The sequence below is a fragment of the Dendropsophus ebraccatus genome, chromosome 4 (assembly GCF_027789765.1).
Source record: "Dendropsophus ebraccatus isolate aDenEbr1 chromosome 4, aDenEbr1.pat, whole genome shotgun sequence".
NCBI classification, from domain to species: Eukaryota; Metazoa; Chordata; class Amphibia; order Anura; family Hylidae; genus Dendropsophus; species Dendropsophus ebraccatus.
The window spans coordinates 37,375,861-37,400,078 of NC_091457.1; the positions used below are offsets into that span (position 1 = coordinate 37,375,861).

A 24,218-nucleotide genomic window follows, 5' to 3' on the forward strand; every position below is an offset into this window, starting at 1 on the left:
CCCCCATGAACTAATAATGCCCCCAGAGGTGCCCCTAAAAAAACAAACATCCTACTCACCTAATCCGCGCTGTGGCTGCAGGCAGCAGCTCTTCCTTCTCTTCGGGCTCCATCTTGCGAGCCGCAGGGACGGGACTTCCGGCAGGCGTGATGACGTCACATCATCACGCCTGCTGGAGAGGTCACGGCCCGGCCTCCCATAGGCTGCTGGTATGAAGTGCCGGCAGCCTATGGGAGGGAATACAGGAGTAGGACGCTGCCAGGTCCTGCTCCTGTATTCTGATCGCTTTAATGTTCCGTCCGCTCAATGTGCGGGCGGAACATCAAAGCGATCAGTGCATCCCGAGAAGCAGCGCGGCCGCAGCTTCTCGGGATGCTCAAAAACAGGTGGCAAGGGGGGCCGTGCGGGCCCCCTAGCGTAGCGGACGGGGGGCGGTGGCCGGCGGGCCCCCCCCCCCATGTCTCTTAGGGTCCGGGCCCCATACGGCAGTACCAGTTGTACTGCCCTATCGGCGGCCCTGGTGAGGGATCATAGGTAATGTACCTTATTGTACGTGATACACTATTCAGATCAATCCACAATCAGTCCAGGCTTGTTTTCTTTTCTATAGTCATGATACACTATTCAGAACATAAAACATACATGAGCCACAGGCATGAGAGAAGAGGAAAGCCCAAAGGCGGTGGGATACAGGGACCATAGAGGGGGAATGCTTCTACTATTTAAATTTGTGGATATTTGGAAATTTCAGCTTTTGCTGGGAAAATAACATAAAATTAAAAAATGCATACTCACCTTACTGAACTCCTATTCTAGCGTTTTCTGGACAGGGCTTGGACATTTATGGTGCCCTAGGCAGATAAGGCAAGTTACTCAATGGTGACCTGCTACAGCCGGTGACTGACTGTAGTGGTCACATACCCATGTTGGTTGGGACCAGACAATGATGTATGACTTTTTTACATTGTTGTGAGGTTTTATTAAATTAAAGGGCCAGAGAACCCTTTCTGGCTCAGAATAAAGGTTTTTGTGAAACATTTCAATTCTTGTCCATTTCCCATCTGGTACTGCAGCCAATGCCCGTTCAAGTGAAAACAGGACAGAGCTGCAATACCAAAAGCAAGATATGGGAAATAATAGCATTGTACATAGGTTTTAAGTTGGCAAAGACCTGGTTATTCCACCTAATGATATAATAAATCATTCATAGAATTCTGGAAATGTGTCATCTGGCTGCTAATTAATGTACGGCATAGGGAAGCAATCATTTCCTTACATTCCTCTATCCTATGAATATGAATGATACTGACTCCAATTCCAGCATTTCATATTCTTCTCTATCGTGCAGGTTCATAGCTGTGAAAATCCCGTTGAATTACAACAGACGACAAGTGGATAATCGGCAATTGTTTCTGATCTCGACCACTTGGATTTTTGCCTTTGCTGTGGCTTCTCCAGTCATTTTTGGACTTAATAATGTTAAGGACCGGGATCCCACTGAGTGTAAACTGGAAGACAACAACTACGTGGTTTACTCCTCCGTGTGTTCCTTTTTTATCCCATGTCCTATAATGTTAGTTCTTTATTGCGCCATGTTTCATGGACTTCGAAAATGGGAAGAAACTAGGAAGGCCAAGTTACGGAGTCACATGTCCCCAAGACTTAAGCCACCAAGCCAAACTCTAATATTTGATAGGATAGATAGGATAGATCGAAGTCCTACTGACAGCAAGCTAGATGAACTTATATATGACCAGCCAGACTGTCCGTTTTCCAAAGCTTATGTAGACAATGGCCATGGGATACAGGCTGTTGCCTATCCTCACCTCAAATATTCATCAAACATGGAGCCAGAGAGGAAGCATCACAAGATCAATGGGCGAGAAAGAAAGGCTATGAGGGTGCTCCCAGTTGTTGTCGGTAAGTTAAGATTTTAGTTTTTCTAATGGTTGACTAATAAACACTTTAAATTGGCTCTTTTCTAGGTGTTACTCACCTCACTGATCCCCACTTCCGCTGTTCAAATACATACACACTGGGTCCCTACAAATCATCAAAACCTGGTCCAATCTCGACATTCAGGAAATTAATTCTTAGCTATTCAAAGACAATAGCGGTGACCGTCTTCAGCCAGTGATTGTCTGAGCTAGCATTGTATGTGCTTCAAATTTGGACCAGTAAGTAGGGATCAGCGGGGACCCAATAGCTGTTGGACTAGGGGATCAGTGAGATAAGTAATGCTTATTATTTGTTCTTTAAAAAATTAAAGGAGCAAGCTTATTGGTTTCTATTGGAACTCCATCACTTCTATGTCAAGACAGTTTTGATATATCTCCCCAGGAGCACGGCAATACGGGGGTCCAGGGGGTGCAGTTGTACCTGGGCCTAGGAGCCTATGAAGGCTCATAAAGTCTCTCTTGCCCATATGAGGAGGCCCATATGCTGCAAATTACAACTCGATATGTCTACAACATGGCTGCAGGCAAATAATAACTGTTGACCATGTGTAATAATTTCTTTATATGAAAACCATGTTACAGTCGTAATTTATTAGATGGGGAATTAGAACGAATGAACAATGTTTGGACATAAAGAAAAGCCTTGAAGGCCAAACCCCATAATAGATGTTCTATCTGAGCATATATTTCAAGGTATCATTGTAAATGTATCCTTCTTTTTAGCCATGATAGACGACAGAATGGTACAAAGATGGTGTCAGATGGCCCACCATAGTTGCGGGCAGCTTTGTTACAGATTTTGAATTAAGGTTCAGGAGCTTCACATTAACGTTATGTAAAGAGAGAGCTGAAATTTATCCTTTTTCTCCACTCAAAGGCACGAGCCATAAAATAATTATATTTATATCAATTACAACAAATGTATGCAAACATGTTGGTTTCTATATATATAAAAGAAAAAAAAAACACCTTGCTTCCCAAGGCTGCGCTTAAGACTCTCCATCACAATAAGGTCTTTGTCTAAAGAGATTGTCTATCTGTATTACGCAGGCTGATCACATGATACCTATAGCTGACCCTGAAATGAACTTCTAGGCCAGGTTTATCCTACTGCCATATTTCATTCTCGACAGGAGCAAGCGTTCCGAAAAGCTGGTGGTTGTAATTATGGGTTAGGAAAATTGCAGATCTGAATATTATTGTAGATCTGTTGTTATTACAGTTAGAGTGTAAATGTTGTATGTATGTAAAATGTATCATCCATCCATGCTTATCAATAGTCTTCTGTAATTGTCAGTTTTTCCTAAGCTCCAGAGTGGGGAGAGATCTACTACTACTACTACTACTACTACTACTACTACTACTACAATGTCTTCCATATACAGCACACAGAGAAAAAAGCATATCTTGCTGCTCTGTCTTTGTGTGCAGAAGCAGATGGTGTGGGGGTGCCCATGGTGTTATGGGGGAGAAAGGAGGACAAACACTGGCTTAGCAGATTAAAAAACAGTAAGGGGTATTCCGGTGAAATAAAATTGTTTCAAATCAACTGGTGTCAGTAAGTTAAGCAGATCTATAAATTACTTCTATTTAGCCTTCCAGTACTTATAAGCTGCTGTATGCCTTGCAGCGAGTGCTCTCTGCAGTGCTCTCTGCTGCCATCTATCAAGAGCAGGAGAGATTCTCTATTGGATTTGCTACTGCTCTGGACAGTTCCTGTCTTGGACAGAGGTGGCAGCAAGGAGCACTGTGTCAAAAGGGAAAGAAAACACCACTCCCTGCAGGACAAACAGCAGCTAATAAGGACTGGAAGGCTTGAGATTTTTAAACAGAAATAAATTACAAATCTGTAAACATTTTTTTTTCCACCAGAGTACCCCTTTAACAATAAAACTTTTCCACAAATGGAAGGCATATTGTCAACAAGATATCCAATTGGTATGGCTGGAGACAGGATTGCCCTTTTGAAATGAGGTATATGTTAAAGTTTCTGGAGCCTTTAGGCTTGACTGTAGCCCACATTGGTTTCTTGTCTCTCTGATGCCTTAGGCTATGTTCACACTGCGTATATGTCCGGCCGCATATTTTCACGGCCGGACATATACGCGGTAAACTCCGGCCGGAGATTTACGCTGCTTGTGGCCGGCTACGTACGGACCGCGAACTTACGCCCGAAGTCTACTTACGCTTCCCGAGCGCCCTACGTAGCGATCTGACAGCGGTCTTTTACTTGGAAATCTTCGCCTAGCCCCGGACACCCCACAGAACCTTTTGGATCGGCACAAAAAGCTGCAAAAATGAAGAAATCACCACTATGTACGGGACCGCATGTTACGCTACGGGCGTAAGTTACGGCATTTTCGTCCGCAAACAATGGTCTGGTTAATTTTTTACGCCGCCGCGTACGATCCGGGCGTAAGTTCGTACGTAGTGTGAACTGTGCAGCCGTACTTTGTATACTTTCCATTATATGCAAACTACGTAAGTCTCCGGCCGCTTATTCACGGAACGCGCTACGGCCGGAAACTTACGTAGTGTGAACATAGCCTTAGGCTGGGTTCACACTACGTATATTTCAGTCAGTATTGTGGTCCTCATATTGCAACCAAAACCAGGAGTGGATTAAAAACACAGAAAGGATCTGTTCACACAATGTTAAAATTGAGTGGATGGCCGCCATTTAATGGCAAATATTTGCTGTTATTTTAGAACAACGGCTGTTATATTGAAATAATGGCCGTTATTTACTGTTATATGGCGGCCATCCACTCAATTTCATCATTGTGTAAACAGATCCTTTCTGTGTATTTAATCCACTCCTGGTTTTGGTTGCAATACTGACTGAAATATACTGACTGAAATATACCTAGAATGTTCCCTGGATGAGTGTATATACAGGAATGTAGTCCATAGGTTAACCCTTTCATTTCAGCCAAACAAATGCAATCACAGCATATTGGCAATATAAAACAGTATATAAACAATGTAAAAGTAAAACACATGTGCATCTTTTCCCTCTGCCCCCATCTTGCCTCTTTATAGACTTTTACATAAAGCATGAAAGAAGAACCTAGCAGCCAGGTTCCCTTTTAGGTAATATCTAGAGATGAGCGAACCTGGAGCATGCTCGAGTCGATCCGAACCCGAACTTTCGGCATTTGATTAGCAGTGGCTGGTGAACTTGGATAAAGCCCTAAGGCTATGTGGAAAACATGGATATAGTCATTGGCTGTATCCATGTTTTCCAGACAACCTAAGAGCTTTATCCAACTTCAGCAGCCCAAGCTAATCAAATGCCCCTGAACCCAGTTCGCTCATCTCTAGTAATATCCCCAGTAGTCAGGCACCCTCTATAATTAGCATCCTTAATGGTCAGGTCCCCCTAGTGGCCAGGTCCATCCCACCATACTCACCTTACCTCTCCCGCACAGTGCTCCATGGACTTCTCATCCTTTCCTGCTCTGGCAGAGGGTGCTCAAATGAGCGCATCATCAAATGTGTGTATCATCAGGTGCCCTGGTGCCTCTCCCCACAACCAGAATCACCTGGATGGGTGCACCCCCTGCCTGATGCTAGAAACAGCTCTGCTATTGATTTATGACAAAACAATTAGCAATAGTTACTCATTAACCCTTTGAGGACCAGGCCCAAAATGACCCAGTGGACCGCGCAAATTTTGATCTTTGTGCTTTCGTTTTTCCCTCCTCCCCTTCTAAGAGCTCCAGCACTTTCAGTTTTCTATCTACAGGCTGTGTAATGGCTTATTTGTTACAGGAATAGTTGTACTTTGTAATGGCATCTTTCATTCTACTATAACATGTATGACGGAATCCCAAATATATTATTTATGAAGATATAAATAGGTGAAAACGTAAAAAAAGAATGCAATATGGTAACTTTGGGGGGGTTCCTGTGTCTACATAATGCACTATATGGTAAAAGCGGCAAGATACCATTATTCTACAGGTCATTCCGAACACAACCATATGCAGGTTTATACAGATTCTCTAATGTTATATTTATTTTTTTTATGAAATCCTTTTTTGGGCAATTAAATATTAATAAAATAGCCCTATTGTGACGTTTATAACAGTTTTATTTTTTCACCTATTGGGCTGTATGGGGTGTCATTTTTCCCACCATGATCTCTAGTTTTTACTAATACCATATTTGTGAAGATCGGACGTTTTGATCACTTTTTTTAAATTTTTTTTATATATAATGTAACATAAAATCGGTAATCCGCACACTTTTTCCCCTTTTTTTCCGTATACGTCGTTTTCCGTTCGCAATGGCGCTTTTTATATTTTAATAGATCGGACAATTACGCATGCTACGGTATATTATATGTTTACTTATTTATTTATTTTTATATGTTTTATTTATATAATGGGAAAGGGGGGTGATTTAAACTTTTATTGGGGGAGGAGTTTTGGGGTATTGTGTTAGTGATTTTAACTTTTTTTAGGTCCTTTTGGGGGACTTGTACATTCATTACTTTAATTTTTATCACTGATCACTCCTAGGCCATAGGCATAGCATTGATCAGTGTTATCGGCGCTCTGCTCATTGAGCCTGCCTGTGCAGGCTCAGTGACCAGATCACCAATCGGACTGCACGGAGGCAGGTGAGAGACCTCCGGCGGTCCGTTTCAACGATCAGGACCCCCGCAGTAAGTGACAGTGGACTCCCCCGTCACTTACACTTAAACGCCGTGGCCGACTGCAGCCGGCCCCCACCTGCTATGAATCGAGCTCCGCTACAGAGCACGCTACATAGCTCAGGAGGTACCAGTACGTCCAGGGTCGTCTGGGCACAGACTTCCAGGACGTAGCGGTATGTCCTAAGTCGTCTAGGGGTTAAAGTGACACTGTCACCCCCTTTTTGCATTATAACTTCCCTTTATAGATGTAAAGCGTAAATTTAGCAGTTTTTATACCTTATTTTATATCATACTTCATGGTGCTTGTTCCAGTAAAAATTGATCTTTTATCATCAATGAATTGTGCAATCTGGGCGGGGCTTCACAGCCGAAACGCCACTGAGCCCCGCCAACAATACCACTGTTGGCCTGCCCCGTGATGTCATTGGCGCATAGGCCCCACCCCTCGATGGCCATTGGAACAGGCCAGCCTAAAGGTTTAGGCCCCACCCCCTCTAGGTTAGCCCATACCAATGGGCGCAGAAGGGACGGGGCCTATGCGACGATGACGGGGCAGGACCAGCGGTGGCATTGTGGGCGGGGCTAAGTGGCGCTTCGCCCGTGAAGCCCTGCCCATATAGTACAATTCACAGATAATAAAAGATCACTTTTAGCACCATGACGTATAAAATAAAATAAGGAGTGAAAACTGCTAAATCTACCCTTTACACCTGTGTGGGGAAGTCATCAAAATATGACTTTGTACAACCTCCAAGCTGTACATAGCTGTAATACAGCACCATAGACATCTGTGGGGCTGTGCTGTAACTCTGTACGTTTTCAATTTCTTATGGTAACATAGGAAGAAAGGATATGCAAAATAGCTCTCACACCATGTTAGGCAAAGTGGCGTCTCTTCAAGTCAGTGTCTAAGGGCCCTATTACACGGGACGATTATCGTGCAAAAAATCGTTAAATCGTTCGAATTTAAACAATAATCGTTCTGTGTAATTGCAGGCAACGATCGAAAATTCGTTCGCATGTCATTGATCGTTGATATAGATCTGAACCTAAAATTATCGTTAATCGTTCACTAATGGTTCGCTGTAATTCCACATTCGTTCGCTCAAGTTCCGCATTTTTTCACTAATCGTTCAGTGTAATTGCACATTGTTCATTGTTTTTCTGGGATCAGAAGGAATAAACGATCATAGAAACGATCTCAGTAACGATCATAGTAATGATGGTAACTAATGCTGGGTTTACACGGAACGATAATTCGCCCAATCGAATGATTAACGATTTTGAAGCAACGATTTGGTTTTTATAACGATCAGCGTTTAGACAGAGAAAAACCGTAAGAAGAGTCGTAAGAAAAATCGTTATTGCGATCATTTTTAAGATCGTTTAAGCCCATCTTTTACATAGGGTGAATCTTTGAAAGACTGTTTACACAAAGCGATCTGCGAATATTTAGCGAACGACGGACGACAATTTGAGAACATGTTCAAAGATCAAAATGAACGATTTTTCGCTTATCGCTTGATCGTTTGCTTTGTTTACACGGAACGATTATCGCTCAAATGCGATTGTTATAGCAAAAATTCGAACGATAATCTTTCTGTGTAAATCCAGCATAACGATTATCGTTCTGTGTAATATGGTGAACGATTTCAGGTTAACGATAAACAATCTCGTTTGTGATTGTCTATCAATAGTCGTTAATCGTTAAAAATCACTTAGTGTAATAGGACCCTAACTCTATCTAGGAGCCTTATAACATTGACAGGGGATGTACAGTATGTCAAGCCAATCTCTCCAAATGGAAAGATGTACCTATTAGATGTACCTATTAGCAGGCAGCTTTTTCAGGGTTGATGCCCCTCTTCATTGCAGAACAGAGTATTGGCTGGCTAGTAAGAGGCCTATCAATGTGCGTTTCCTAAGTGGTGTCAGAGCTTTTTTGCATATCCTTTCTTCTCAGAGTTCCCAGTAGAGCAGGAATGGCTCGATTCGCCCTCCCACATCCCCTGGCGCTTTTTTCCAGCCAATAAACATGCAGGGGGGAGGGAAAGGCACTAGGAATAGGCAGGACTTTTAAAAAGACCTCTAACTGTGATTGGCTGGCTAAACTATGTCACCTCCTGAATATACGAATAGGGGATTTCAGATTCGTGTCACTTGCTGGTTGGAGCTAGAGAGGGACAGACTGTATATCAGGGAGAGAAAGCTTTTAGGTGAAGTTACGTAGGAAGGGACCCCCAAAAGCCCTTGTTAGGGCTAAAAGTATAAAAACCATATATTTAGAAGCTGTTGTGAGACAGGCAGTGTGGTCAGACATCTACTGATAGTCTATACGGCTGTATACTGTGCTCGCGGGATAGTACCTGTTATCTTGCTACTACTGATGTGGGCTGTTGCTGTGGGCAGTTTGCACCAGTCTAAATTTTACACCCTTTGATAAATCTCCTCTCTATGTTGTGAAGACTTTACTTATCTACTCACTCAACGTTTGAGGCATAAACATCTTATGTTCCGAACAAATTTTGGAAAATGTATAAAACATACCAAATGAATGTCAAAACGTTAATAGGAAAGGCATGGTGCTTCAACTAGTATAAAACAGCCCCGTCATTTCTGTTTATATTGGACACGTGTCATTTACTGTTACACTTCAGGAGACAAGGAGTTAATTCTGTGGTGTTTGCCAAAAGCCAGCTGTTTGGACAGATACAGAGTGCATTTTGGGAAGCAGACGCCCTTCCAGATGGCAATGAAGGGTGAAACACCAGACCTTATTAAAGCCTATGATGCATTGCAGATGACTTTGTATAAATGGATTAATGTGACCCTTTGCTCACTACAGTAGTACAGTAGGTGATATATATATATATATATATATATATATATAGTAAAATATGGCAAAATATCTTGGTGCAGTTTGAATAATTAGCATTATTATTATTATATATAGAAGGTAGTAGGAGCATAACTACTGCCATAGGACAGGGCACACGGCTTCAGTAAGACTTAGCCTGGCATATAATGTCCTCAAGTCAATGTCAGGATACTGTATACATGGCTAAGAAAAGAAGGCTCTTCTGATGGTCAGCATTTCGATGTTCTCGGTTAGGCTCAGCCCAGCATACTTACCAGGGTCATGTGTCTTAGCAAAGTGACTCCTAAAAGTCAAGAGAACCAAAGGTCAATTTTTTTCCTCTAATTTGATCATTAAGAGATCTGGACCAATGATTTAAGGATACTGGGTATGGTAATTTATGGGTCTGTGGTCTGAAAAATTAGGGGTCTGTAGTCTGAAAAATAAGGGGGCTGTTTACCCTACACCCCTGATATCTGACATATAGGTACACCAAGATGTTTGTTTAAAGAGTAGCCCTTACAAGGAAATCCCCAGTGTGTTCTCCATCATTCGGCTTTCAAATATTGGAGACAACATAAAATCTTCAGCAATAAAATCCACCCCATGTAACTACCTGGATGCCAGCTCTGTCACTGGATTGCCCTACACCCCCATTACACGGCTGTGGGATAGCAAGCAGTGAGGATGGAAGCCATGGCCTAGTTATCTTAGGAAGATCTGTCACAATATAACCCGGCACTCCAGCAGTAGTGAGCAGTACATACATCTAATGACTCTGTAAAAGACTTTTCTCTCATTTTTAGCAATAATCATCAAAACTTCACAATATAAATAGCTGATTGAATTCCCTTTTTGTACAATCGTAATCTACCCAGCATTATGAATGAATCATTATGTGACATACACATGATTACCATTAGTTCTGACCATGTGGCGGCTGAATGGTGGTGATTAGATGGGAAACGTGTGGGATGTTCCTCTAGATCTCCTACTAGATTGGTCCCTTCTAGCCTCCAGCATCAGAAGTGTAGTTCAATGAGCCAACAGTTACAGCTAATAGCAATGGCACAATTTCTGTAGCAATATTTCATTCATGAGGTTGGCGTCATTCTCTCCAGAAAAAGCTTCCTTGTGTTTATTCAAGACAATTAAAACCACATTTATTTGAATTCTCCATTTAGAAAGCAGACCCGGCCTGATGGTTTTATGAAGTTTATCCAGTTTATTGCAATCTGATTATTTTACCAATAGTCTGGGGAGTGGAGCAATGGATGGCAGATATCATAGCGGTCTATGACATAGAGTGTAGCACAGTTTGTGGATAAAAAGCAGACTCTTTATAAATGTTTTACTGGGTTTTAGGATGCATTAATAAATAGGTCTGGACACATGCTACTTTAAGTAAAATAACATAGTTTACTGACAAAGACAAACAAAATATACTGAGCTATGAATACAGATTACACCAGTCCAGGGGAGGCACACCTGGTTGGAGAGTAGTTTCTTCCAGACATGGCTGCAATTCAATCAGCCATATTGCACACAAACCATTGGGTTCTCCATGGACCTCCAACTTACTGTCAGTGTACCTGGTTTAGAAACACTTTTTTTCCACCCCTTCTTGAACCTTCCAGAAAGCCTCCCCTTTACATTCAACTGCAGAACAGCATAATGTGGTTATATGTAGAGAACGTGACTCCTCAACCCCTCAACAAGTACATAGACATCTCCCCATTAGTTCCCAAGTCATAAAGTATCCATCAGATGAGTATACAGATAACAATAGTCCCTTGAAACTAACTAGTAGGTGCAATGTAGGAACAAGGTTACTTTCATTTACATTCACTTCATGGTAATGGTAATAGATAATCTAATAGAGTAAAACCATACAATTTCTTACTCTAGTATACAATAAACTTGGTATGTCCTTGTAGTGCTTGCTTCCCTGAACCTGACTAACAATGGGGTTTTGACCCTATTCGCTTAATGGCCTAAGGTGGTGAAAGTGTTATTATGTGCTGCCCGGAGGTCTGCACCACTGATACCTCCTAGATCATCAGATCTCTTTGAGTTGGGTTCTCCTCTTTTTTTTGACATTTTAAGGCAGCGCTTCTCAATTTTTTTCTACTGGAGCCTTACCTTAACTGTGCAAAGTGAAGCCTGGGCCTCACCAGACTCACTAGGAGAATTATGGGCCTCACCATCTATTGTAGAAGTCCATTCAAAATGAAAAACCATTGCTCAGGGTGCGTTTACACAGAAAGATTTATCTGACAGATTTTGGAAGCCAAAGCCAGGAATGGATTTGAAAAGAGGATAGATGCCAGTGTTTCCTTTATGACCTGATCCCTGTTTATAGTCTGTTCCTGGCTTTGGCTTCAAAGATCTGTCAGATAAATCTGTCTGTGTAAACGCACCATTAGTCTACCCTTCATTTGTTTCCTAAAGGCTAAGTTCACACAGCGTTCTATTTTTGAAAAGAACAGATGCTGATTGGAATGAAATGAATAAATGAGTTCAATCCAGTGCCGCCTGCTGTCTTCACTTAGTTATTTTAACATCCCTTGTTTAGAACATGGTTAATTAATTTGTGGGCACTCCGAATGGTGCCCGCAAGTCAATTGTAAAAAAATAATGACCCGGGGCTGGCAGTATAACACCATCTGTTGCTACGGTGTTAGGGCCCTGTTACACTGGACGATTCTCGTGCAAAAAATCATTATATCGTTCGAATTTAAACGATAGTCGCCCTATTGTGTAATTGCGTGCAACAATCGAAAAATCTTTAGTTTGTCATTGATTGTTGATTTAGATCTGACAATGAAATACTCGTTAATTGTTTACTAATCGTTCGCTGGAGTTCCACATTCATTCGCTGTAATTCCGCATTCGTTCACTAATCATTCAGTGTAATTGCACATCATTCATTCATTTGCTGGGATCAGATGGAGTAAATCAGGGGTGGGGAACCTTTTCCATGTCGAGGGCCCATTGGGCATTGATAAAATCATTCGAGGGCCGCATACTGTGCACGGCAGTTAGTAGCGTGGGTTTGCAGCACCCAGGGCAACCCTTTACTGCCCCTGCTATTGTAGTTAACCCTCTGTGATGCCACTTGTACCTGATGTGAATCCTTAGGGATGCCCCTGGTAGCTGTAGTTAACCCCTTACTGATGTCCCTGGTAGCTTAGTTATCCCCCAAGTCATGCCCCTTGTAATCTAGTTAACCCCCAGTGAGTCCTCTGGTAGGCCTAGTTAACCCCCAGTGATGCCTCTGGTAGGCCTAGTTAACCCCCCAGTCATGTCCCTGGTAGGCCTAGTTAACACTCTCAGTCATGTCCCTGGTAGCCTAGTTAACCCTCCCAGTCATGTCCCTGGTAGCCTAGTTAACCCACCTCCCAGTCATGTCCCTGGTAGCCTAGTAACCCCCCTCCCCCCAATCATGTCCCTGGTAGCCTAGTTAAGCCCCCAGTCATGTCCCTGGTAGCCTAGTTAACCCCCCTAGTCATGTCCCTGGTAGCCTAGTTAACCCTCCAGTGCCTGTCCCAAATAAAAAATAAACATCCCTCACCTTTCCTCCGCTCCCACGCTGCCAAGGTCCTCTTCCTTCCCCTTTAGCCTGTGCCCGTCTTGAGGTCATCGCGTGCGTTGCTCTGGTGGGGGAGGAGCTGGCACAGACAGCACCCTTTTGTGTCTGGCAGCTGTCACAGAGACAGGAGGATGCTGTGTATGTCGGCTCCTGCCCCACCGGAGAGGCGCACATCATAGGGAAGCAGCGGGCTGCATCGGGAGGCCTCGGAGACCCGGATGCGGCCCGCGGGCCGGAGGTTCCCCACCCCTGGAGTAAATGATTGTAATAAAGATCGTAACTAATGACTATTGTTCTGTGTAATATGATAAATGATTTCAGGTTATCAGATTAACTTGTTTGCGATCGTTTATCATTAAAAGATAATCCTTAAAAATAGCTTTGTCTAATAGGACCCTTAGACGCTGTGTGAACTTGGCCAAACTCTGTATAACATTAAAATGAGTACAAAATGAGTCAATAATAATGATAAACCAGAGAATGTTGCAGCCAGGGAAGGAAGTGTGCAGCTTGGTCACTTTTGTGAATACTACCTCCCCAGATTTACCTCACAGTAACTAGGGGGCACCTTACAGTTTGAGGAGCACCGTTTTAAGAGAATGGCAAGGCTACCAGGGCTTGGGGTTCCTTGTAATTTCTAGAGCTTTGGGAAGAGACAACCTATACTGGACAGTATGGGTAGGTCATGGGGGTTACAGAGGTGTTTGATGATTGTCACCTGACTCAGAGGGTACACCATTTACACCCTTTCCAATCAACAATATAACTTGATGCAGACAGGAGTAAGTTAGGCCAGGAAGGTGCTGAACTAGAATGTCAGAGAAGACTCCGAGAAACTAGTGGCACTGGTAGCAGGAGTAGCTCCAACAAAAATAAGTTGTCCAGACCTCTAGAACCGACGGCAACAATGGGACCAGTGAATAAGAGCAGCAAGTCTGGCCTGGAGTAGACCAACCACAACAGACCCATGAGGTCAGCTAGAGCAAGGGGGAGAAACGGGGGTAAATAGGGGAGCGAGGGGGAAGAACAAAAGCATTCATTTTAAGTTGTGTTCCAGTAACAGTTCAAGTCCCTCGCAATTCTCGTTGTGTAGACTTTCCTTATTGTAGACTGGGATACTTCTGTTCACACCCTACATTCACCAGAATGTGGAGAAGGACCAGTCTATGTAATGGCGATGTGCTACTGCTGTCATTGTGTGAGGGTGGCTTGTGGGGCATCTGATCTGCATACTGGGTGCAAGGAAATCAATGTTATTTTGCCTTGGTCTTGCACTTAGAATTAGGACTAGAGCAGCAAACAGTGTATTTACACAGAAGAAAAAAAAAACTATGACCGGATATGGAAATAGCCAAGATTTTCCTGATTACCAAAAAAAAGAACTGTCCTCTGCCCTGGAGTGGTCTAACTGGCTTCTAATGTCTCAGTTACAACTGGTTAGGGGGTTTGTTTGCCATCCGCACTTCTATGGTTTTTCTTATGGTTATATTAGGTTATATGTGCTTTAAATATTGCTCTTATACTATTTTATATTGCTGTATAGTTCAACACAACTATTGTTTCCTGTTAATGTATTTGCCTACATGGTGATATTCTATACTTCTAATCTGTTTTTATTTTACAATAGTAATTTTTTTTCTTTCTTTCTTTCTTTACATGACTATGGGGCAGCTATCTTCTCTGAGCTGCTTGTAACAGCTTTTATTTAGAGCTATGCTTTACAACAGCCTTACCGACTTGAAAATATTTTTGAGGCATGCTCTGTGGACAGAGACCCATCACCTATTGTGGATGATGGATCCTGCTTTACCTATCTACTGGTGACACCTTTTATTGCAATGCTGTATATGATAAGATAAAAAACTTGCGAAAAGTGATTTTTACAGAACAGGATGTGTCAGCTTATTATTAGGCTTAGTGGCCAGAATGAAAACTGCAAGATTGCATGATGATTTAAAAATATACAGTGATGTGGAAAATAAAATAAAAATACCACCTACAATTCCTAAAACATTTTTAGCAGTTTTTTGCTGATGGTTCTCCTTAAAACAAAAGGTAATTTTCTGATTACACATTGTTTTTCCATTCTCCTCATTGGAGAATTACAATGGACGCAAGGTCTATAGAAGACAGCCTGCCAGTGTAAAACTGACAGTGTAATGCACTGCAATACAAAAGTATTGCAGAATGTTATACCAGTGATCAAAGGCAGTATTGCACAGTGTAGTATATGGTAAGCAGTATAGTATAGTGAGAAGTATTTCTTTAGAGTGACTTTTATATAAATTTATGCTCAGGTGGGTGCTAAAAAAGGTATATTTACCCCTCTGCTACCAATAGTAACATGAAGTTGCGGTTACATTGCGCAGCACTTCTTTGGTTGAGGCATCTTGAATTGCCAAGTCCCTATAATAGCTGTACAGTACTCTAGGGCAAAGGGAAAGACTGTGGTTGCTCTTCTATAGTAAGTGCCCCACTTATCCCTGAGTGGGCAGTGCAGCTACACACAAGGGGTAAGGGATTTAATAGGGATATACGAACCTCCACTTACCACCCGCACTACATGGCTCAGCCTCAAACATCACTGCAAGTAGGAATCAGATTAATCCATTACTTGGGATTTTATAGTAACTTTTACCTCTCTTTGGTACTACAAGGCTCAGCCAGGATACCCCATGAAAGTATTGCTACAAGACTAGGTGAGATGTAACCTTTTCTTTCATTGCTGAGCTGTTTTTTTCTATATGTGAGCTTTCCCTCTGTTTAGTCTATAGTTTAGCAACTGATGTATTGGACAACCTTGTCTTGTTTGCTGTTTGTCTTTGCGGGTTATATGTGTGTGTGTGTGTGTGTGTGTGATTAACCATTAAAATGCAGCTGACAAAACTGACATCAGCATTTAAATAGCCTTAAAATGCCATCACCTGGGGTCTAGTGGGATGTGTAAAAAGAAAATACCATTCAATAATAAAAGTTTAAATCAACACCCCCCCCCCACCCTTTTTTTTCCATTTTATAAATAAAACTAAACATATTTAATATTGACACATGCAAAATTGCCTGAACTATATTCATTTATCACATTCCTGATCTCCCACAGTTTACATAAGTGTAAAAAAAAAAAAATACCAAGGTGCAAAATTGCTGTTTTTTAATCACATCAAAAAGTTCAAAATCACAATGATCAAAAAGTTGCATATATGCAAGCAAGCTACCGATAGAAAGTACAGATCATGGCGCAAAAAATGATGCTTCAAATAGCCCATAGACCAAAAAATAAATGTGTTATAAGCATGGTAATAGAGCAATTTTAACCCCTTCAGGACCGCACTAATTTTCGTAATTTTTAACGCAGTGGTTCAGAGCGCCGCGCGGCCCCCCCCCCCCCCCCTCTGAACCCCCCTATCCTACCCATTACATACAGTTACCTTCTGGGTCGTGAAGAGGTTAAACACATTTAATTTTTTAAAAAAAAGGGTTTAATTTTTTAAAAGCAGTAAAATAAAATAAAAGTTACATAAGTTGCCTATCATTGTAATGGTGCTTTACCATAGGAAGAACGGTGTAAACACAAACCACCACCCACCCACACACACACCCTACCCCACAGCCCTGTAATGTCCCTGGTTAGCCTTTGCCCTTAAACTGGCTAACCAGGAATAGTGTATACTGCAGGTGCCCCCCCCCCCAATGCATTAGGGGCCCGGAACTTCAGACTACCCTCTTCCCAACTACCTGACACTTCCTAACTCCTGAAACACTTATTGCTGGGCAGACAGGGTCGGGCTGCACACATGGAGGGAAAGAGAGAAATATAAAGTACCTTGGTCACATGACCCACTGGTCCTCATATTTACTGGGTGAAGATAAGGCCTGTTTTTTAGTTTTAAGACCCCTTACCTCATTACACATTGAATATGTTTCCCCTATGTATTGCCCCATTTTGCACATCAGTATAATTTTAGGTGATTGGCAGGTCTGCTTCCAAAGAGTTTCTGCAGCAGCTGCTATTCATGCTGGGTTCGTATTTTAATGCTGTGATCATCTAGCTAGCACATGAGCTCTGTACTGGAAGATGTCTTCCTTCCATCCTGTCCCCCCTTGCTGGAGCCCAGCCATTACTAGTTATGCCCCTGATAAAGCATGTTTGCAATTTACATGAATTTATTTATTTTACTTATCATGCTTTAAAACAAAACTATACTTACTTGTCCAATCCAGGCCCAGTCTCCTGACGGCAGCTTTTTAGTCTTGTTCTGGGTGGGAAAAAAAAACTGAGACTAAACACAGGAAGTCCTGGTCATCTGAGGACTCACAGAGAAGGCGGTCATGTTATTCAGGATACATTGAGCCGTGACTCTCTGTACAGGTCAGACTTCACATGTTTAGTCTATTCAACCAGCACAAGACTCAAAATCTGCCTTTAAGAGACTGGACCTGGATTTGCTGTTCTCTAACAAGGGGCTTGTTGAGTGGTTCTTGGTGGGGATGTTACAGTATGGGCTGTCTAGATCTGCCCTATACTTTGTGAATGGTACATTGACAAGCCCATACTACTTGAATAACCTCATTATTCAAGTCCATTGTACCACTGCATGAATAACACAGGCCTAATATCTTCATGGAGGACAATGCTCCAGCTCATCGAGGTCACATCATTTGGGAACGACTGCTAAAGACTGGGGGACCTCATATAGAGTGGCCTGTATTTTTCCAGACCTGAATCCCATACAAAACCTATAGAATTACCTAAGAAGAGGGTCATAATTCTGTAACCCTGAACCTCAATGACCTGAGGACTCCCCCTCAAGCAGAGTGGGATGCCATGCCTCAGCAGACAATAAGGTGACTTGTAAACAGCATAAGATGTTGTCAAGCTGTAACTGATACTCCAGGGCACATGACAAGTTAGGGCCCTATTACATGGACCAATAATCGTCCAAATCGGTTGGCTGAGTGGCCTGTAAGCTTTGACGGGCCACTGTTAAGCTGCAGTGCGTGGGATCAGGGAGGAAGCATGCAGAGAGCAGGAGGAGACTGGGAACATGGAGAGGTAATGTAAAAACTGTTTAGGCAAAGACTGCACGGACATCGCTAATGCTATCCGTGCAGCCTTTGCTAAACAATAGCAATAATAGGCCCAGTAAACGAGCGCCAATCTAGCAAATCGGCGCTCATTTACAGTATTGATCGGGCCGCCATCGACCCGTGTGGGGTATAACCACACTGGTACTGGCTTCTGTTTCAATAAATTGAGAGGAAATCCCCATCGCTGCTTCTACTTATATGCCCTACTTTTATGATATAATATCACTGGAGCTTGACCCTTTTACGTTTTTAATATATTTCCCCCGCAAGCGAAATAATGCTAATTTTATGTGAGTAGTTTATATGGACTGACAGACATGATAATAAGAATGTGCTGCACATATACTAAAAGACATAATGATGATGATATACTGCTGTACATAGACTTAAAAACATACATGATACTGAGATGCTGCTGTATATAGACTAACAGACATGAAGATGACGACAATGTGCTGTATACGGACTGACAGATGTGATGGTGAGATGCTACTGTATATATAGACTGACAGACATGAGCATGAGACACTGCTGTATATAGATTGGCATACATAATGCTATATGTATGTACAGTATAGTGACAGACATGAAGCCCTACATGCTGTTATGTGTATATATAGACTGACAGACATGATGTGACAATACTGTATATAGACTGGCATGCATAATGCTATATGTATGTAAAGTGAAAGACATGATGCCCTACATACTGTAATGCATATAGACTGACAGACATGATGTGATATACTCTGTGCCTCAAAAAATACCAACTAGACACATGGGCAGTGTTAACGGAACCGGAGTTCACATGTTTTGTACTTAGGTAGTGTAGATCATGGTAGAAAATGGATTTATTAATAGTAGGCAGCATTTTAGCTATATATAGAGAAAAACAGAGAGAGAGAGAGAGAGAGAGAGAGAGAGAGAGATGCAAGATGGTGAGTAGATGTGCATTAAAGGGGAACTCTGGATAAGAAAAACTTGCTTTCTATTAAAAGTACATTAAAAGTTATATAGATGTGTCTATACAATGTATTACTGTATCTGTACAGTTCTGCCACACTGGTAGCTGATAGAAATCCAGGAAGTGAAAAAAATGCCCCCTGTGCCAATTCACATTGTCTCCTGCTCCTTCTGCTATCCCCCCCCCCTAGGAGACAAATCTTCCATGCCTCTGTCTCATATTGTGTGTGTTTGCTGAGCACAGGCTGATGATGCAGACAGAGGGCAGGGCGTGATGTCACAGGAGGCTTGGCTGCATCCTCCAATCCCCTGAGTGATCCACCATCTCTGACCGAACAGAAGCAGCTGCTGCACTAATTTTACTGATTGTAATGGGTGGGGGTTGTGATGATCACATGAGGGAAAGCATTGCATTCTGGGAAATGCCAAACCAGGAAGAACAGAAACACAAAACAGAGCAAACCCCCCTCCCCCAAACAAATGGATTTTTGGTAGTTTCAAAACTGAGATAGACAGGTAAGTAATGCGTTATGCTTCTGCAGAGGTTTCATTTTTTTAACCTCTACCTGGAGTTCCCCTTTAAACTACATGGTTCTTCCAATAGGTAATGTAATATTTGCCCATTCTATAATGTGCAATGTTTGATAATCCGTCTCCTATCGAATTCTGTATATTGGTAAATCAGTCAGCTAGCTTAACTAAAAGTGACAACCAGTATGCCTGCAGCTTGCAACAATAGGGTAACATGGCAAGTTCTCTGTAAATATAATAATAGGAATATATCCCACTATTAAGGCAACCTGCTCATAGAGAGAAGCCTCGGGAAAATTCTGTTGATGTATACATTACTATTTATGGACATTCTATATATGATAACTGTTCCTATAAGGACGGATCCATCATTAGAACTTCCTGAGGGAATCTATAGTTAGGCTCAGTAGGCACATTTCTTTTCCTCCTACCTATTTCCCTTCAGAGCAGTGGTAATGCTGACAGCCACCCCACACACATGTTAATGCAAAGTGTTTGCCAGATGGTTGTCAGCAAAACCTCCACCCTGGAGGGAATTTAGAAGTAGTTAAAGAATGTTTTACATCACTGCCTCAGGAAGTTCCAGTAATAGTGTCTATAAGTGGACAGTGATATCACAGGAGTTTCCCGATCGATTGATTTTATCTAGTACTATGTGTTTAACTGTTTATTTTTTCTAAAGCCCACTACACCACTCCATCCTGTGCAAACTAAACAAGGGCAAAACTTGATGTGTTAAAGGGAACCTGTCACCCCCCGTGCCGGAGCAGAGCCCGGCCGACCCCCCGCTAGAGACCCTTATACTTACCCCGGAGAAAAAAGTCCCGCTCTTGGATCCGCTCCCGCCGCCGAGATATCACCTTCGGAAGCCCGGCGCACACGCATCAGAGATAAGTCCGACGCTCATAGAGAATGAATAGAGCCATCATTCTCTATGGGCATCGGAGTCATCTCTGATGCGCTCGCCGGGCTTCCGACGGTGATATCTCGGCGGCGGGAGCGGATCCAAGAGCGGGACTTTGTTCTCCGGGGTAAGTATAAGGGTCTCTAGCGGGGGGTCGGCCGGGCTCTGCTCCGGCACGGGGGTGTCAGGTTCCCTTTAAGCCTGTAAATATAAGTTTTAAATAATAGCTAAATAGGTTTTCTCATAAAGATAAAAAAAATTTAAACGGCTACTTTATGTGAAAATAAATAAAAAAATCTGTTGGAGAGATATAATGGTCCCTCAATAGTTCCAGGGCGACCAAAGCCGCCATATTGGGTCAAGGGCAAGTTTTTCCAATGGGAAGGTGATCATGTACTGTAGCATATCAAAGAGGATTTCTGGGGGACATGTATCTGGTGCGGCTTTTTTTTTTTTAGCAGTTGGATTGCACAAAATCTTTAGATTTTTGAGCTAAAATTATTAGGCACAAGTACCTTGATAATTTTTGCACAATTTTAGCCTAAAACAGATTGTTTAAAAAAAAAAGTACCCTAGGGAAGCAGTGTAGTACAGCTGTGCAAATTTCTGCACAAAAATTAAACAATTGCACATGATAAATCACAGGAAAATGTAGCTAATCTAAAGCCACACACCCTCCTGCCACAAAAAACTGAGAAATGACAAACATGGCGTAAACCAGAGAAATCTATCAATTTTGCCTCAATAAATTATGTGCACAAAAAACAGCATGCGCAAAAAATCAGTAGTAGCCCAAAAATTGATTGATCTCTGCGATAATTCTGGTCTTTTTTGATATTCTTCATGACCATCTTCCCATTCGAAAAATATATGTATATAATTTTTTGGGTTGTTTTATCCCCTATTAGTGCTGCTCTGGAGGTCACTTCCACACACTGAGCCCCCACAGAACTATGTACTTTGATCTTCCACAAGCATGCAGTGTACAATGCACCAAGGACCCTCCAACTACAGCTGACAGTCTGCAGCTCTCAAGTTAGGCTACGTTCACACTAAGCAAAACAGGCGGAGATTCCAAGTGCAATTAGGGAACATTTAAGCCATCAGCCATGAAACATTCAGCCATCAGCCAAATCTTTCGGTAGTCCTAGTGGTTATCAACAGAACTGTCTGTTTATTTGTAGAGTAATTTCAGGATAGAGGCCCGTTTATATTGAGCAAAACAGGCGGAAATTCCGAACGGAACTCACACCGCAGACTCCGCTCGGAATCCCGCCTGCCTTACTGTCTCAATGTGATGTCTCGGGCACCTCCACTCTCCGCTCAAAGAATTGACATGGGCTGATGGCTGAACGATTCCTAAAAGCTTGGGACCCAAAGATTGCAGCTATTAGAAGCCCCTACACAACCATCAGTTTATCTCTTTTGGCTATTCCAACAACCCAGCATACTACAAGAGCTTTATAGTATAGCTAAAGGCTGATTTTAGCTTGTACCCCCCCCCCCCATTCCACTTAATCAGGTGCATTCAGAGGCCAAAAAAAAAGTTATATTCAATGATTCTAAGGCGATGCCCCCTAATGTGCCACAATGTCCTAATGAACAGTCACTGTGTCCCATCAAGTACTCTGCCACTGCCTCCGCCTCATGTATTGTGCCACTGTCCCCTATAACTTGTGTACTGTACTGTGTCATTCTATAATAATTTTTTCCAATCTTTGACTCTCTAGCTGAAATACTGAACTGCCAGCAGGTCATGATGGTGGTTGTAGTTCTGCAACCTTGAGGGACACAGGTTCCAATACTACAACTTCTATCATGGACTTCCAGCAGGGCATTATGGAAGTTATAGATTTTCAACCTGGAGAGACACAGACTGCAAAACTACTAATCCCATCATGAACTGCCAGCAGGACATAATGGAGGTTGTAAAGCTGAGACCTGAAGAGACACGGACTGCAAAACTACAACTCCCATCATGAGCTGCCAGAACATGGTGGAGGTTGTAGTGCTGAGACTTGGAGAGACACAGATTGCAAAATTACAACTCCCATCATGATCTGCTAATAGGACATGATGAGGGTTGTAGGTTTTTTGTGCGGGTGGAGGTGAGAGTTTGAATAAAGCTCACCTGGATCCTGTGGAATGGGGGGGGGGAGCTAATTGCAAGAGGAAACGCTGAGTGGCAGAACAGGGAGCACAAGGTTCCCTGGCTTCTACCGAAAATCGACTATTCAGTTGTATTAGTAATGGATGATACAATTGAATAGTAGAGGAGTCTGCAGGATTGCACGCTGCAGTTTTCCCACACTGTCTGTCATGTTCAATGCCAATTTGGTAGAAGTGCAAAATGACAGCAGGATAAGGGGGCTGGTGGGGCCCCCTGGCATGCAGGCCTGGTCGTGATTGCAACCTTTGTGACATTTATAGTTCCACCACTGTGTTCATAAGTTTAGGCCATTCTGAGTAGTTTGACTAAAAGCTTGTTCTTCCCAAGGGAGTTATAGACACAGAGTTAAATTTAAGAGGTAACTGGGTCAGCATGCCACTTTATTGGTGAAACCCAAGATCAGCCCCATGGGGGGCCCTAGGTTTCCTCGTCCTACACTGGTTCTCTCTCTACCTTATGGAATCTCCTGGTCTGTCCCTGAAGTATTAGCAGTCTCCATTGTGCCTGTAAGAAAGGGGGGATTGTGGAAAGCAGGTGCAATGTCACATGGTAAACAGTCACAGTCTAAAAAGGAACCCAGAAGTAATCACATCTATGTCAGAGAACACAATAGTGATGTAAGTTATTGTGCTTAAAAACAACATATTTGTATGTTGTATGTGGTACATATCTCAGTATACAGATTTTTGTTAAATAGTAAAATCCCTTTAAACTAATTTACCTTTGCATCAGAGGTGACGTCAGATGTGTGTGCTAAAAGTACATGAATGGTATCCTGTGTCTCTAAATCCACAATACAGTAAAGCAGATTCTGTGTGAATGCTGAGGGTGTACTGTACTATAATCAGCATGCAGAGAAATTAGTGAGAAGACACCTATTATACAGCGCTACAATGTTACCTAAGAAGTAGGTCATAACAACATAATAAAAATGAGTCATCAATCGTCATCAGACCATAGACATGGTGCTTTCTGTTACACGGTTTCTTAACCTCTTAACCCTTAAGGACGGGGCCCATTTTCGTTTTTGCGTTTTCGGTTTTTCCTCCTTGTGTTTAAAAGGCCATAGCACTTGCATTTTTCCAACTAGAAACCCACATGAGCCCTTATCTTGGATGAGTCCCCGGCCGGCATCAGACAGGGAGATTGCTCCTCCGGGACAACGTCCCGGAGGAGCGATCTCCCCCACTAGACCCCAGGGAAAGGTTGCCTCCGGTAATCGGAGGCAGCTGTCAACTTTGACAGCTGCCCCCGATTAGCTAATTAGCTAACAGCGGCGGTCCCGGGCTACACGCGGCACCCGGGATCGCGGTGCTTCAAAGCGGGGTCGCCGCGCGGCCCCGCTTTGAAGTGCTAATGAGGACATATGACGTACGGGTACGTCATATGTCCTTAAGAGGTTAAAGCGACTCTGTACCCACAATCTGTCCCCCCCAAACCACTTGTACCTTCAGATAGCTGCTTTTAATCCAAGATCTGTCCTGGGGTCTGT

The 24,218-nt window shown here is 42.6% G+C and overlaps 1 protein-coding gene across 1 annotated transcript in view; it reads left to right on the forward strand.

The window, feature by feature from the left end:
• The window catches only part of DRD4 (dopamine receptor D4), a 45,087-nt gene that overhangs the window by 10,651 nt on the left and 10,218 nt on the right, over positions 1-24,218 (forward strand). Inside the window, exon 3 of the mRNA XM_069968321.1 lies at positions 1,349-1,920. Within this exon, the coding sequence (XP_069824422.1) occupies positions 1,349-1,920 (572 nt within the window). The remainder of the gene's footprint in view (positions 1-1,348; positions 1,921-24,218) is intronic.